The 16,876-nt window shown below is 52.9% G+C and overlaps 1 protein-coding gene across 1 annotated transcript; it reads right to left on the bottom strand.

Annotated features, from left to right (window-relative positions):
* Nucleotides 1-8,836: 8,836 nt before the first annotated feature.
* On the bottom strand, nt 8,837-9,820 carry LOC116831258 (olfactory receptor 11A1-like). The gene has a single exon (XM_032791118.2). It carries the CDS (start codon nt 9,803-9,805, stop codon nt 8,837-8,839), a length of 969 nt encoding a protein of 322 aa, XP_032647009.1. The 5' UTR covers nt 9,806-9,820.
* Between the last annotated feature and the right edge of the window lie 7,056 nt (nt 9,821-16,876).

The raw sequence follows: 16,876 nt of genomic DNA, 5'->3' as shown, positions 1-16,876 counted from the left end.
AAAAAAGAGAGAGGATAAGATGGAAGAGTTCGCCCTCCACCACCCGCAGGGCTCACTCGCTAGGATCCCAGGTGAGCACGGCATCACGCTCGGCGCCGACTCGTACGCCAGAGGACGTGGAGTGGGAGGGGGTGAGAGAGGCCTCCCCTTGGGGGCTTCACGGGAAGGACCCCGATGGAGGGCGGGTTAACCTCCCGGCTGTGCCACGGAATGGTCGCCCAGCCGGCCCTACAAAAGTGGAGTCACAGGGGGCAGAGGCGAGGCTGCGTCATCGGCTGCCCCCTTTCCGCTCTCTGCGGGGGCCCCTCCGGAATCTGGCAGGCGTTAACGAGACTCGAGCCCTTGCCGCTTTGCCCCGCTCCCCTGCACTAATGGACCAAGCTCCATCTTTTTCCTGGCATCATCCGGTGGGCTGGTCTAATCTGGGGTCGGACCGGGGTGCAAGGGTCAATTGCTCATGGGACTGCCAGGTAGGATCGTGGTGGATCGGCAGTAAAGTTGGAGGAAGATTCCCGGCCTTGCTGGGACAAAGTCCTCTCCTTCACGCCCTGGCGGTATTCCCGCTATGCATTCCCTCCTCTACAGCGATGGACCCGAGAAGGAGGAGATGAGGGGCAGCTTCGGGTGCCTGGCGGCTCAGGGTGGCCGGCTGGATGGATCAGGTGCCGGCACGTGCCGGGGCTCACGGTGGTTCCAGACGCTCCTCTCGCTGGCCCAGGGGCAATCCCTCCGTGAGTGGCCCCTATGCGCCCGGTCAAGGTAGCATCCGGGCCTCCCCGTCGAGTGCTAGCCCGGTAGTGGGCCGCTACCCTGGTAGGGGTACCACAAAGGGACCTCCGATCGAACGCGCCTCCCGCCGTACAGTCGCGCCGCCGGCGCGTCTAGTTGGCAGCTGCAACTTGCCGGCAGAACGAGAGGACTGCCGGAGGGCGGGGATCTTCGCTGCCCAAGGGGAAGGGCTGATGAACGGAGATTGGGTGCGCCCCATCGGGCAGAAAGGGGGGCAAGCAGGTGGCGGCATTTTGGCCAGGAAAGTGAGGGACGTGCAGGTAGGACGGCAAGCGGTACCCACAGTCCCCTTCTTCAACGGCTCTCCAGGGGATTGAGCGAACACTGCCCCCTACGCTAGGAGTCCCGCTTTATCACTCTGCCCTGCCTGGCGGCGGTCTCCTGACTGTCGAGGAAGAAGACCACTCTTTCCCGTTATCATTTTGAGAGCCTGCCATCTCGATTTGGGCCGTGGCGCCCCTACTCACCCTCTCGGCCTCAGCACCCGCACTGTATGTGTCTCATCGTGGGGCGCAGGCGGGCACCGGAGCAACGGACGCCTGTGCTTCCTGTGTAAGGTGGGTCAAATGGGTCCCCGGCCTACTGTAGATGTGGTCCGGAGCCTGGTGTCTTGAGGGGTCGGCCGGCGGGGTGCGCGGGGCGAGCGCCTGGCGACCGGTGTGCGTAAATGCGGGGGCTCGACGGGAGCACCTCTGCTAGAGGCTGGTGGAGGGAATAGCGGGGAGGAGATGCCTTGCAGCCGCGGAGCGGGGTCTTGCGGCAGTTGGGCTCGCAGGTTCGCCATGTATGGGTTCTCTGGCTCTTTCTTTAGCGGGCCTTAATCCCTCTTCTCGTCACCTCGACCCTTCCCTACCGGCATGGGGGAGCTCCCCCGGATCGGAACGGGGGGAAGGGACGTGCAGCATAGCAGCAGGTTCTCCCGGTACTCTCGCCGCTGCCAATGCCCAGCAGGGGCGTGGTAGGTTAGCGGACCAGCGGCGGTTGAGGTGGAGCTGGGCAGTAGACAAGGGGGCAGGTGGAGAAGGGCACGTGGGTAGCATCTGCGGCGTGAGGCCTCCCCCTGACGCGTCCCCCGCCATAACGAAGAGCGGGAGGGGACAAAACAGCGAGGGAGGGGAAGGAGAGGAGGGCGACCACCGTCCCCGCTAGGTACCGCAGGCAGGCGAGGAGGGTGCCAGACAGGGAGAGGACTAAAAGGGGTGCGGCAGCAGCCAAGGACGTAGGGGTGGAAGGGTGACAGGACAACACGGCACCTGAGGGGAAGTTCCGGCTCCTCCAAGTTGCACTGGGCGATCAGGCGGGGACAATGGCAGATGGGCGGGGTGCAGTGAACACGGGGAAAACTCAAATTGGGGAAAGGGCACAACGCGTGGGGCGGGGGCGTGGGCGCACTGAGGGAGGGAGCCAATCAGGGGAGGGGGAGCACACGGGTGGGGGGGAGAAGGGCTAGCGTGGAATGGGGCAAGAGGGACCAGGGGGATACGCTGCAGGGCTGGGGAAAACTAGCAGGGCCACAGAGGGAATATGGTGGGGCGGACAAAAAAGGAAAGGGGCCAGTTAAGGGGAGGGGGAGGGTGGTGCGCCCACAGCGCACTTGTGCGAAAGTCAATTAATTATACGTGCTGCTGCTGGCTGCAGGCCAAGTGATGGCAGTGGGCGTGGTCGGACTCAGGGCGAGCAGCTCAGTCCCAGAGCCAGGAGTCCAAAGGCGAAGGAAAACAGCCAGCAGCGGGCGGTGGAGGGGGCAACGATGGTGGTAGGGGCGAAAGGGCACACCCCAGATGGACCCCGGGGGCAGGCTCCCCGCCACACCTCCGGTGTCCCAGCAGACTCAGTCCAAACCGCCCACCACAAGAGCAACAGGTTGAAAAAGACTCGATCCAGGAATACCCCCTCCACAGTGTCCCGTGGTCTCCATACAGCACGCGGCCTCCTCTCTCCTCCTTCACCTCCTCCGCGTGACTCCAACAGCTCGCAGCAGCTGCCCATAGCCCCAGCAGCATCCAGGTGGTGGTGTCTGGTGTCCAGGCAGGAGGGACCCCCGCCGCATCAGAAGGTGTCCTCACAACAAGAGCTGGGGTCACCCATCCACCCCCCTCTCTGGGAACAGGCCAGCAGCCCCCCCTCCCCTCAAGGGCTGTAGTGGAGTGAACAGCAGGAACCGAGGGGGGGGGGAAACTCTACTAAGCCAGCCAACAAGCTGATAGCAGGGAGAGGGGTGGTGGTGGTACCTAACCCAGCCAGGGGAGCAGCAGAAGCAGGAACACAGCAGCAGTGAGCAGCAGCAACAGCAGCACGAGGGCCCAGCGCAGCAGCCCGAACAGCAGCAGCAGCCAGCAGCCCTCTCCCTCTTTCCTCCACACAGAGCAGTCGAAGGGAGAGGCTACTCCTGCGCCCAGGAGAAGCAGGCTGTTCCCTCACAGGTATGTTAGCCCCAGGCTAAACAATCCCTTAGTACCATAGTACCAAATGGCAGTTGCTCCAGTCGAATCAAGGCATCTGGGGCCAATTAAGATCTTTCTAGAGGGAAGTGGAGATACGCTACATGATTAGAACTGCAGCCAATCAAGGCAGGCTAACAGGCGCACCTGGGTTTAAAAAGGAGCTCACTCCAGTTGGGGGGGGGGGGGGGGGAAGCCAGAGGAGGGGAAGTGTGATAAGGAGCTGGGAGCAAAGGCACAAGGAGCTGTAGACGAGAGAGGATGTGCTACTGGAGGATTGAGGAATTATAAGACAATCAAGCATTATCAGACACCAGCGAGGAAGGTCCTGTGGTTGAGGATAAAGGTGTTTGGAGGAGGCCATGGGGAAGTAGCCCAGGGAGTTGTAGCTGTCATGCAGCTGTTACAGGAGGCACATAGACCAGCTGCAATCCACAGGGCCCTGCGGCTGCCTGGGCTGGAACCCAAACCTTGTAACTCCTGATCATACACAGGAGGAGATGACCCAGACTGTGGGTTCCACCAGAGGGGAAGATCACTGAGGTGAGCAAATCTGCCAATAAGCGCAGGACCCACCAAGGTAGAGGAGGAACTTTGTCACAACTGGTTTCAGAGGTGGGATTTTGGTGTGCACAGCACGGCAGAAGAAGGAGGGTGATTTTAAAAAAAAAAAACAAGAGAGGGTTAATTTTTTTTGTCACCACAATGGATGATGTAGTGCGGGTACTGATACAAGCCACGGAGGCCCAGCAGGCAGCCGCCCAGCAAGAAGCAGTGCAGCTGCAGCAAGAGACTAATTGCCTGCTGATGGACCAAGCTGCTCAGGACCAAGCTATGTTGTGGGAACTAGTAAACCAGGTAAAGACCCTTACAGAGCTGAACCATGGCCATGATGGGACACAGCTCATACGGGCCAGCCACTGGCTGCAGAAAATGACGCAGGAGGATGATGTAGAGGCATACCTTCTGGCCTTTGAGAGAACAGCCCTATGGGAGGCCTGGCCTCGAGATCAGTGGTCTGGCATCCAGGGACCAGGACCCTACTTCATAATGAAGAAGAATCTCTTATACCAGGTTGCACCAGTACTGGGGCAGAAGGTACAGCAGTTCCTAGTACCTCAAAAACACTAGAACGCTGTATTAAGTCTTGCTCATAGTCATCTTTTTGGGGGGCACTTGGGGGTAGAGAAAACCCTGGCATGAGTCCTGTGATGGTTCTTCTGGCCCAGAGTACACGAAGAAGTGTGGAGGTACTGTGCGTCCTGCCCCTGTAGCACATCAACTGCAAATTTAGATGAGGACTACAGCTGTCTAACAGGCATTACAGTACCTTTAATCAACAAACATTTCTCCTTCTGTTTAAAAACCTAGGAAATAAAATGTCGAAAAACCTTGTCAACATAGAGTTAAAGTGCCTGGTGATAGCCCAGGCCCTTCCAGAATGCTGAGTTCAGCTAAACTCAAACTTCTGAAAACCAGGAAACACAGAGAGAAGATAAATATCTATACAACCTTAACTCTGCCCTACTTGAGCGATGCCCCAGAACGCCCATAATGCACACCCTTTCATTCTGCTTTTTCACTAGAATAGACAGGCACTATCTGCACTTGCCTTGCACTCAAACAGTCATCCCGATCCCCAAAAAGAACACTACTCATGTAAAATTTAGAACCCCCTTCACCCCTTTTCACAACCCCTTCACACAGAGCACCACCTAAACCTAGACTTCTCCCTATCCAGATTTAAATCCACAGATTGTTCTCATGTCCCACCTCACGACAGACAATGCCCATTCCAATACAGAATTGTATCCACTGGGGCAGGAGCAGGGAACTGGGGTTCCCTTGCCAGGGGTCCTGTCAGTGGGGAGGTGGGTCTGTGCATTCACAAAGGGACTTGGGCACTGAGTGTCACAACTCCTAATTTTTTGGTGCCTAGAAAAATCAAAGGGCTGCACAAAGCCTGCATGATGCCCCGACAATGAAGGAGGAGAGATCAACACCTAAGAACAGGATCCATAGAAGGACCGCGCACTCAGCTGAGAGACACCGGAGCTAGCCAATGGGAGATGAAGAAAAGGGTGTGTGTATCCTCAGCACCACCCCTCTCAGGAAGTTCAGCACCTAAATCTGGGCTGGAGGGGGAAGCATCACTGTGCTTGGGACTCTCAGCCTCTCTCTGAGTTAGACATGGACACCTCCTAGCTTTGAGTGCAATGTTTAAGCTATGTGGGAGTCACACCCTGGGTTCAAGTCCCCCAGCCCCAGAGTGGAGAAAGGATTTGCCATCTCTCAGGTAAGTGCACTAACCACTGGCGTTACTGGTAATATTGGTGGGAGAAGGACTTCCACAGTCTCTCCCATTGAAGTTGTTCCTCTTGGCATAAATAATAAAAGAGGCCTTGGCCCAGAGACAGTAAATACAAAAAGGACTCTGTAACCTGGAAGGCCAAGTGCTCCCTGGGATGTGGGAGTCCTGGAATCCAAATGACTCTTTCATTATTTAAAATCTAGGAATCAATTAATTCAGATCCCAACCCCCAAATAACCTGCTCCCCCAACTCATGCCACCCACCTCCCCTCAACTGCCCACCCAGCCCCTGCTTAAACCCATCTAACCTCTTGCTGCCCCATCCCCAAATTACTCTCAACAGAACCTCCTGCTAGCACCCCCCACCCATCCCACCTCCCTGCCACACCAACCCCTATCTTGCCAAAAAAACCCACCCCCTGCCACAAAGCCCCCTAATAACACCCCTCCCTGAAAATATCACCCAGCCCATACCTCCTGTGATGGGTTCCCCCAGGGTGCCACCTGGAACTGAGTTACCACAAAGCCCTGCTGACCCTCCAGCTGGGCTCCCTCTTACACTATGCTGCTGTGACAAGCTGCCAAGCCCTCCAGGCTCCAACTTACACTTTCACCAGCATACATACCAGTAGGGATACACCCAGATGCAGTTACATGCAGGCACTCTGACCAGCCCCTGCACAGGAAGGCTACAGCTAGGGCACCTCCCAGCTCCTCAGGCACATACCTCCTCTGGACTATAAACCCAAAATTATACCATCCTGTGCTGCATAGGGAACGGTACAGCATAAGCTCATAGAATTCGACCACTCCCTTAATGTGGAGAGGAATATGCAAATACCTTGTACCCTTGAGGTATGATTCCCACACACTGGTTCAAAATAGAGCAAAAAAAAGTTTATTAACTACAAGAGAGAGATTTTAAGTGATTATAAAGGATAGCAAACAAATCAAAGCAGATTACCTAGCAAATAAACAAAAAACTCAATGTAAACTTAATATACTAAATAGAGTGGCTATGACTAGCAGATTTTCACCCTAAGATATGATACAAGCAGGCTGCAGATTCTTAAGGGGCAAGCTGCACTTGTTTATAGCTTGGAATTCCCAGGTGTTCCAGTCACAGGCTAAAAATCCCTTTAGCCTGGATCCAGCACTTCCCCCAATTCAGACTTTGTTCCTCAGGTGTTTCCAGGTGTCCTTCTGTAGGAAGAGTAAGGTACCATCATGATGTCATTTCCCCTTTTATATCTTCTTCCCACTTGCTGGAAAGCTCTTTCACTGTGACCTGGGTCAAAGAGTTCCCACTGTGTAGTGCTATCTCCGAGAGGTTTCTATTGTACACAGATCCTGGGGTAATCCTTGTGCTTGTCTGCATTTCCTCAGTAAGCCATTAGCACAGTTTGTCCTTTTTACTGTTGTACCTGAAAGGTTGCTTGTGGGTGTTTTCAACCTCATGTTTCAGTAACACATACATAGCCAAACTTCATAACTTCACACACCATGATAACACATACAATCCAGTAAAATATTACTGCCTAGCAGATCAAGACATTTATAATGATAGCTCACAAGGCCTGCTTTGTACAAAACATATCCTGGGGAATATTGGGGTGCCAGGGTGACACCCCCTGCAGGCCCCAAACGCTTTCCTCCACCACTACTCGCCATCCCCCAGCCCCATCCCTCAATAAACCCACTTCTTAAATCCTCCTTCACCTCCATCCCCCACCATCCTCAAATCACTTCCATCCCCCAAACCTCCCTCTGTCTTCACTCCAGCCCCACCCACCCCACTGCCCCACCACCCTCACTCCCCCCAGGCCATTCTGCATCCCCCAATACTCACGTCCTTCTACCCTACACATCAGCCCAAATACCCCTATTCCTGGCTGCAACAACTCCCCTCTCCCTTCTTCAGCTGCTCCTGTCCCTTGGGGCTCACCCTGGAATGCCCCACAGGCCACCTCACCCCCCTGCCCTGGCACCAGCATATCATCTTCACTGTGTGTGGGGCTGGAGAACTTTCCCCTCTCTAGCCCTCTCCTTCCTTGTCCCCTTCGAGTCGTCGGATGGCTCTGCCCCCACTCACTCAGAGGAGCCCCCCCAGCAAATCTCTTTATGATGAGACCCAATGGGATGGAGTGGGGAGCTGGGCCCAGCCCCAGAGGACACTGCTGTGGGGTGAGCAGGGAGCAGGCTGGCTCGCCAACCCCCTTTCCCCTCACTTGGGCATCATCTCCGTACCAGGCCAGGGTAGAGACAGCGAGAGCAGGGTCTGGCAGTTTACTGAGCTCCCTCAAAGAAGATTTTCACCATCCCCCAGGGCACTGGCTCTAAGGGAGCAATCCCGGCTGGCCTGCTCTGGCCTCTGCTGAGCAGGAGATCAGACTAAAATGACCAGAATGGACTTATTGCACCTTAAAAGCTATAAATCTCCCAGCTCCCTTCCCATCAGGAAGAATAGATTAACAGGGAAGCATGACTCTTGCAAGGTGGAGAGAAGGTGTGTACACTGGCTTGGGGAATTGTGAGTCCAAAGACCCCTCTCTCTCCTGTCCCCCGCTCATCCGAATAGAAAAGAGCACAGTGAAAACCACGGTGATCTCCTGGGGCATAGACCATTCCTCTCCCCTCTCTGGAAACAGCCCAAGACTGAGCAGTGCACCTACACGCTAGTAATAAATCATAAACCTTAAACATTGGCAGAGAGTCTACAGTGAGACAGAGATGGGGCTTGTTAAAAATCTCACGTACAGAGCGGAACAAAGGATGGCAGCCTGCAGTGTGCAACAGCAACTTGTATTGGTCCTACAAAGCCCGTGAACAACGATACAGATTCTTGAGCGCCAGCCCCACGCTCCCAGTCTATTCATTTACTATTTATCAGAGCTGGTGACAACTTTTCAGTAACAGCAAATTCCAAGAGAAATTGGATTTTGATTAAAGTTTTTTCATGGAAAATGTCACCATCCCTCACAGATGTTGATTTTATTTTTTTGCCAGAAAACTGAAAACACTGCAGCCAATTATTTTTCCAGTTTCCAGCTGAAAGTTTTTAAATTCTGCCTGCCAAAAAACATGACATTTTCATTTTCCAGGTTTTTGTGTCTTTGATAAAAAGTCAAAATTTTCTGCCAACCCCTCCTCAGCAAATATATTTTCAAACATCTCTTTTCTTTATAAAAATATATATGCACAAGTATGTCGTTCATACAGCACTTTTGTATCGGGGCCACTTGGCCATGCTGCTTTGACAACAGAAACCTAATGGATTGATCCTCATTTCATTCAACTAGTTTGGATTCTTTGTAAGGGTTACAGCTCTCCTCGCAATGTTTATCAAAGCCTCCTTGACCTCTCTGTTTCTCAGGCTGTAGATGAGCGGATTAGCAAGGGGAGTCAGGACTGTATAGCAGACAGAGAACACTTTGTTCAGGGCTCTCAATGTGTTGTATTTTGGTAGCATGTAGACAATCATGATGGTCCCATAGAAAAGTGCCACCACAATGAGGTGAGAGGAGCAGGTGGAAAAGGCCTTTTGCCTCCCGCTGGTGGAAGGAATTCGAAAGATGGTCACAATGATATACACATAGGAAGTCAGGGTTAATAGAAAAGGGGAAACGGCATCTAAGAAGGTAAATATATGAATAATCAGTGTGATCTGGCTGGTGTCACTGCAGGAAAGTTCAATCAATAGGGTGAAATCACAAAAGAAATGGTCAATTTCATTAGGACCGCAGAAAATTAACTGTGGCATAAGACACATGAATATTGTACAAGCTAGAAATCCACTTATCCAAGACCCAGCTGCTAGCTGGAGGCATAGCCTGCCATTCATAAGGGCTCCATAGTGCAGTGGTTTGCATATGGCTAAATACCGATCATAAGACATCATTGTCAGGAGATAACACTCTGTAGTTACCAGAGAACCAAATAAAACCAATTGTGTGATGCAGCCCTCCACAGAAATGGTTTTGTCCCCAGTCAGGAGACTGGCCAGCACCCTGGGCAGGATGGTTGAGGTGTAGCAGGTCTCCAAGCAGGACAAGTTCCCCAGGAAGAAGTGCATGGGGCTGTGAAGGTGCTGATCAGCCATAACTAGAGCCATGATGAGGATGTTCCCAGCCATGGTTGCAATGTAGATAACTAGGAACAGCAGGAAGAGAAGGGTTTGCAGCTCAGGGAGATCCCCAAATCCCTGGAGGATGAATTGCGTGACGGACGTTTGATTTTCCCCTTCTCCTTTCTCCATGAGCTGCATCCTGTGACAGTGAAAAAGTAAAGAGCATCAAAAGATTTGGCTGTACCAGGAAATTGGGTCAATTTCCATCATTTGATCCCCTAAGAGTTCCCACTGCAAACAGAGAGTTGGGTTTATAATCTCTCGCACTAGAGAAACTGTTTCAGGAGCTGGAGACTCCACCACTTCCCTTGGTGGTTCATTCCGATGGATAATCCCCGCACTGGCAACAGACTGCGCCTTATTTCCCACTGAGGTGTCTCAGGGTCTAGCACCCAGCCCTTGCTCTAACTGTGCCTGTCCCTGGGTGATGAAAGAGCCCTTTGGTAACCAGTGGTTTCTCCCCACAAAGGTGCTGAGACCTCTGCTCAAGTCACTTCTCTTTGACACACCGAACAGGCCCAGCTCTTTAAGTCGTATTTCCTCCAGCCCGCAGATTGGTTTTGTGGCTCTATTCTGCACCCTCACCAATCTCTCCAAATCCATTTTACACTGTGCCCCCAGCCCTGCACACTGTATTCCAGCATTGGTATCACCAGGGATCTCTGCAGAGGTGAAACCCCCTTCCTGCTCCTGTTCTCTGCTCCCCTCTTTATACAGCTAAGGACAGTATCAACCCGTGTCCCACCACAACGCACGGGGAGCTGATGTTGGGTTTCTCGCCCTCTGTAGCCCCTACCCATGCTGTGATGGGGGCCAGGGTCACACAAATAAGCTGCCCCCCAGGAAGGGCAGGAGGGAGGTGGCACCATGTCAGTGCCTGCGATGAGGAAGTGACACTGACAGCACAGACGGGAAAGTGACTCTGCCCCCGGCCATGACCAGGCCACAAATCAAACCACCCTCGGGGCAGATGCACACACAGACTCCTCTCGTTCATAGCGCAGTAGTGACTGGTCCAGAGACACAGAAACTGCTGATAATGAATGACCAGCTATTACTGTAAACTATGAATTACTGGCCATCGATCGCTGATTGTTTGTGTTGTGGCAGTGCCAGGGGATCGGGTCCTTATGGCGCTGGGTGCTGTGTAAACCACCCAACAATTAATAACAATTCCCATCTGCTAGTTGGCCCGAGGTGGAACTGCAGGCAGAGTCTATGCCTTATCCCAGCTGCCACAGGGACCCCCTAACTCAGCCCTTCCCAATACGCTCACAGCAGCGGTGTCAGGGCCTGGGGTGGGAAATACTAAGGGAGAATGGAAAGTCTACCTGTGCCCTGTACTCATCCGCCCCCATTACTGCGGTGTCTGAGCTTCTAGTAATCTCTAATGTGTTGATCTTCACGCCACTCCTGTGACATAACAATGGGAGCTTGGGTGCTTCTGAAAATCCCACTAGATGCCTAAATACCTTTCAAAATATGATCCAAAGTGACTTACCCAAGGTCACCCAGCGAGGCTGAGGCTGAGCAGAGAAGAGACCCCAGGTCTCCTGTCACAGGCCGGGGCCCTAATCGCCATGTAACCTGCACTCTGGAGAAAATGAAGGTAGAGGAGTCAGTGCTCGGGCAAAGGCTGTGACACAGAAATAGGGAGTGCTGCTTCTTGATCTGTAAGGATTCCAGTCTCTATTCCATGCATTTCTAACATACCCCCCTTTCCTGTGGGGAGATCAGTAACACTCATAAAATGCTAAGAGCCTCTCTGCTCCCACGGAAAGCCACGGAAGAGACGCTCAGCAGGAGACACGAAACATCTCAGCACTGGGCTGGGAAGCTGCTTCACAATCTGCCTCCCAGAAAAGGCTGGAGAGGCAGCTGAAAAGCAGCTGAGAACCTGAAGGTCCCTGAGCAAACAATGAGGTGTCCACATGAGTGAGGGAATAGCTAGCCAGAGGGCAAGAGGGTGTGGGGAGGACAGACAGAGGGATATGTAAGGGTGGAGATGAGAGCTGGGTCCCCTTTCTGATCCATCAGTGTCTCTAGCTACAAACCACAAAACAACCAACTCTGAAGTCCTTCCTCTGGCAGAGCTCCCAGCATGTGAGGACACTACCTGAGGGGGTGTCTCAGACCAAGGGCTGCATAGGCGTAAGGACCTGAAGATCTGCCCCAAGGCTAGTGACACTCACCTTCAATCCTCAGCATGCACCATGTGCTCTCCATGGGCAGGGATTGGGCCTGGTGTCAGTAAGCCTTCATATCTCAGTTCCTGGGCACACCCCTGCCTGTGGCTGCTGGGACAGGTGCCTCTCGCTGCCCAGGGTGATTGCTGGCATCACACAGACTCTTAGCGCCTCCTGCTCTTGGCTTTTGCAGGGTTTTTCAGTGAAAGCAGCTGCCCCCTGGGCCTTACCACTGCTGTTGGGATCTCCCTTGGGACTGCTCCCGGCGATGTTCTGGGTTCCCTGCAGAAGGGAGTTGTTGCTTTGTTACATGTTTTAACAATGTAACATCATAAGAACGGCCATATGGGGTCAGACCAAAGCTCCATCTACCTCCGTGTCCTGTCATCCAGCAGTGTCCGGTGCCAGGTGCTTCAGAGGGAATGAACAGAACAGGGTCATTGTCGAGTGATCCATCCCCTGCGATCCTGTCCCAGCTCCTGGCAGTCACAAGTTCAGGGACACCCAGAGCTTGGGGTTGTGTCCCTGACCCTCTTGGTTAATAGCAATTGATAGACCTGTCCTCCATGAACTTATCTTGTCCTTATTTCAACCCTGTTATTCTTTTGGGCCTCACAACATCCCCTGGCAACAAGTTCCACAGGTTGACTGTGTGATGTTTGTCTGCCTGGGGTCAGACTCCGGCAGGTCTCTGCAGCGTTACCCCAAGTAGGTAAAGTTCATGGGACCTGAAAGTTACAGGGGCTGCTCCTTGCTGGTTTCCCAGAGTGGGGAGAACCATCACTTGCTCCAAGGTTTTGTGTTCCTCTGCTCCAGCACACAGGCCAGGTGAGCCACAGAGGGTCCAATGCTGCAGTCTAGCCACAGTTTGGCAGCTTCACATCGTCCCCAACATGGGCCCTGCTTGGCACCTTCCATCTGGCCCAGAATGGACTGAACTGGGCCCTGTCCCCTCTGAAACTGGGAAGGGAAGTCAGATGAGCAATTGTTCTGGTGACAATTTTCTGAGCAACTCTGCTTGCTGTGCAGTCACTGGGCCCAGCCAGCCGCCCCTGGTGTCCTTCTGAGGTCACTCCCATCACTTAAAAAAAAATGGTAAAGGAGATATCCTATCTCCTAGAACTGAAAGGGATCTTGAAGGTCATTGAGTCCAGCCCCCTGCCTGCACTAGCAGGACCAAGTACTGATTTTTGCCCCAGACCCTGAGAGTGGCTGCCTCAAAGATTGAGCTCATGACCCAGGGTGTAGCAGGCCAATGCTCAAACCATTGAGGTATCCCTCCACCCTACAGTGGCACTTGCTTTGACTGGAGGGAGCTGGCCAGAGTATAAAATAAATATTAATTAAAAATGAATTAGAATATAAAACATTATTTAAGAGCATAAAATTAAAAAAAATGATATTTTGAAATTTTAAAAAACCTCAGCAATTAAACCCAAACATGCTGGGTGAGAGACAATGGGATATGTGCTGCTTTCCTCACACTTCAGGGGTGTCTGAGCACCCCATTCCCTACCCTAAAAGGACAGGTCTAGACAGCCGTCTCACCCAGGCCCTGCGGCCACCACAGCCCCCATTATCAATGAACTGTGAGACCCTCTAGGCTAAGGGAGTTAGACACCCAAATCTCATTAAAATCCCAGTCCTATTGAAAGTTAATGGCAGACATGGGGTCTCAATGACGTGTTGAAATTTGACCGGCTGATAGCATTAACCTGAGTTAATGAATGTGATGAAAGTGTCAATCCAAGTGACGATGGGTTAACCACAGAATGACACAGGGGTGGCTGGGTAGCCTGAACTCAGAGTCTGGCCCCAATGTCTTTTACAGCAGAGCGGCTCAGATCATCACCAAAGGAAGCATTTTCCATCTGACTTCATAGCACCAATTTCAGAGGGGCTGAGGTTCTGCTTTGAGCTTTCAGTTCAGGCCATTCTGAGCCAGTCAGAGGGGGCCAATAAGCCCCATACCAAGAACAGGGTGGAGCTGCCACACGGTGTCTGGATAAAAGTAAACTCCATCACTGTTACCACCAAGCAGCCTCCAGCTCCAGATCACAAGCAGCTCACTATTAACCTGTGTGGACCAGACATTGAGCAGGGAGCAGCTGTCATCAGAGATGGAGTGGGAGGATGTTCAAAAGATGTGAACGCTCTCTCATACATCAGCAGCTGCTGCCGTGTTCCGGGTATCTCAGTGACATCCTTGGGGACATTATGACATCCAGCTTCTGGCGTAGCTCCAGATCTATAGAGCCGCACTTACACCAACTCTCCTATAGAACCATGAAACCTGGGCTCCAGGGGCAGGTTGAGGAGTGGCAGAGTGATGGGTTTTGATTCTCGTCTCCGTCAGCTGCTCCATAGCAAGTGGCAGGACAAAATCAGCAATGAGAATGTTTGTAGCCAAACCCAGCAACTACCTCCATCAGCACCATTTCGGTTTTGGCAGCTTTCTTTGTACAGACATATTGTTAGGATGGATGACCAACAAATGGCAAAGGGGGTTTACCAAGCAATGCCACTGTATGGGCGGCAGTCACATGGTCACCGAAAGCTTTGGTGGCATGATAAGCTCTCCAGTGATAGACAGACTGAACCTCCATCCAGATGTCAGGGCCTAGCTTGGGATGGACCCGGGCGGCCAGAGCACATCAGGGCCTAGCTAGAGATGGGCCCGGGCAGCCAGATCACACAGGGCCTAGCTAGGGATGGATCCAAGTGACCAGAGAACATCAGGGCCTAGCTAGAGATGAAGACGGGAGCCGCTCAGTGTGCAAGGAATCTACATCTCCCCTATGGGATTGTTGCCCTGATGCTCAAGTTGGTGGCTGGCTGACAGTATTTCTAGCTACACCAAGGCTCGGTTACCTTTGGGAATTGCCTCCCTTCTCAGTGCCCAGTTGTCTCGCCTGTGAAATGGGGATGAGGACACTTGACACCCTTTGCCACGTTCTTTGAGATCCACAGCTGGAAAGTGGTATATAGGAGTTCAATCTGATCATTAAAGGGATTGAAGCTAATTTCCCATTCGCTTGGGCCCACAACGCACATATGGCACATGGGAGCACAGGAGCTTTCCTTGGGGATTAGGATGCCAACTGCACCCACTTTGCTGTAACACTGTTTTAACAAGTAACTCTGCATCAGCTCCTCTCTGCAGGGAACCTAGAGCATCGCCAGCAGCAGCAGTCCCAAGGGAGATCCCAACAGCAGTGGTAACGCCCAGAGGGCAGCTGCTTTTGCTGATAAACCCAGCAAAAACCAAGAGCAGGAGGCACAAAGGGTCTTTGCGATGCAAGCAATCACCCTGGGCAGCAAGAGGCGCCTGTCCCAGCAGCCACAGGCAGGGGTGTGCCCAGGAACTGAGACATGAAGGCTGACTGACACCAGCCCCAGTCCCTGCCCCTGGCGAGCACACTGCTGCATGCTGAGGATTGAAGGTGAGTGTCACTAGCCTTGGGGTAGATCTTCAGGTTCTTACGCCTACGCAGCCCTTGGTCTGAGATAACCCCTCGGACAGTGTCCTCACACACTGGGAGTTCTCCCGGAGGAAGGACTTCAGAGTCAGTTCTTTGCGGTTTGCAGCTAGAGACACTGATGAATCAGAAAGGAGACCCAGCTCTCATCTCAGCCCCTACACATCCCTCTGTCTGCGCTCCCCCCACCTCTTGCCCTCTGGCTAGCTGTCCCTCTGTCTTGCCCTCTGGTTCCCTGGCAGCTCGTTGTTTCCTCAGGGACCCTGCCCCTCAGGTTCTCAGCTGCCTCTCCAGCCTTTCCTGGGGGGCAGATTCTGATGCACCTTCCCAGCCCAGTGCTAAGATGTTTCATGTCTCCTGCTGATCTTCTCCTCCATGGCTTTCCAGGGAGCGGAGATGGTATCAGCACTTTGTGAGTGTTACAGATCTCCCTCCAGGAAAGGGGTGTACATTAGAAATGCACGGAGTGGAGACAAGAATCCTTACAGATCAGGAAGCAGCGCTCCCTATTTCTGTGTCACAGCCTTTGCCCGAGCACTGACTGCTCTACCTTCATTTTCTCCAGACCATGGGGCTGATGGCAGTTAGGGCTCCAGCCTGTGACAGGAGATCTGGGGTTTCTTCTCTGCTCAGTCACTTTGGATCATATTTTGAAAGGTATTTAGGCACATAGTGGGATTTTCAGAAACACCCAAGCTCCTATTGTTATGTCACAGGAATGGTGTGAAGATCAACACATTAGAGATTGCAAGAAACTTGGACACTGCAGTAACAGGTGCGAGTGAGTACCGGGCACAGGCAGACTTTCCATTTGCACCCCAGTATCTCCTATCCCAGGCCCTGGTTACCACTGCAGTGAGAGAGCAGCTGGCAGGGCAAATTAGGGGGTCCCTGTGGCAGCTGGGATCTGGCACAGACTCTGCCTCCAGTTCCACCCAGCGCCCTCAGGCCTACTAACATCTGGGAATTGTTACTAATTGTTGCATGTTTACACAGCACCCAGCGCAGTAAGGAGCCAATCTCCTGGCACTGCCACCACACAACAATCAGCAATTGACAGCCAGTAATTCATAGTTAACAGTAATAGCTGGTCATTCATTATCAGTAGTTTCTGTGCATCTGGACCAGTCACTACTGCGCTATGAACGTGAGGAGTCTGTGTGTGCATCTGCCCCGAGGGTGGTTTGATTTATGCCCTGGTCACAGCCAGGGGCAGAGTCACTTTTCAGTCTGTTCTGTGGGTCAGCATCACTCCCTCATCGCAGGCATTGCCATGGCATCACCTCCACCCTGCCCTTCCCACGGGGCAGCTCGTGTGTGTGACCCTGGCCCCCATCACAGCAGGGGTAGGGGCTACAGAGGGCGAGAAACCCAACATCAGCTCCCCGCACGGTGGGGTGGGGCACGGGCTGACGCCATGCATGGCTGTGTAAAGAGGGTAGCTGAGAAGAGGACCAGGGAGGGGATTTCACCTCTTATCATAAACAGATAGCTAAGGGTTAATGTTTCTTTTACCTGTAAAGGGTTAACAAAGGGAACCAAAC

Source organism: Chelonoidis abingdonii, chromosome 14 (genome assembly GCF_003597395.2).
Source record: "Chelonoidis abingdonii isolate Lonesome George chromosome 14, CheloAbing_2.0, whole genome shotgun sequence".
NCBI lineage: Eukaryota > Metazoa > Chordata > Testudines > Testudinidae > Chelonoidis > Chelonoidis abingdonii.
This window is presented reverse-complemented; position numbering and strand designations above follow the sequence as displayed.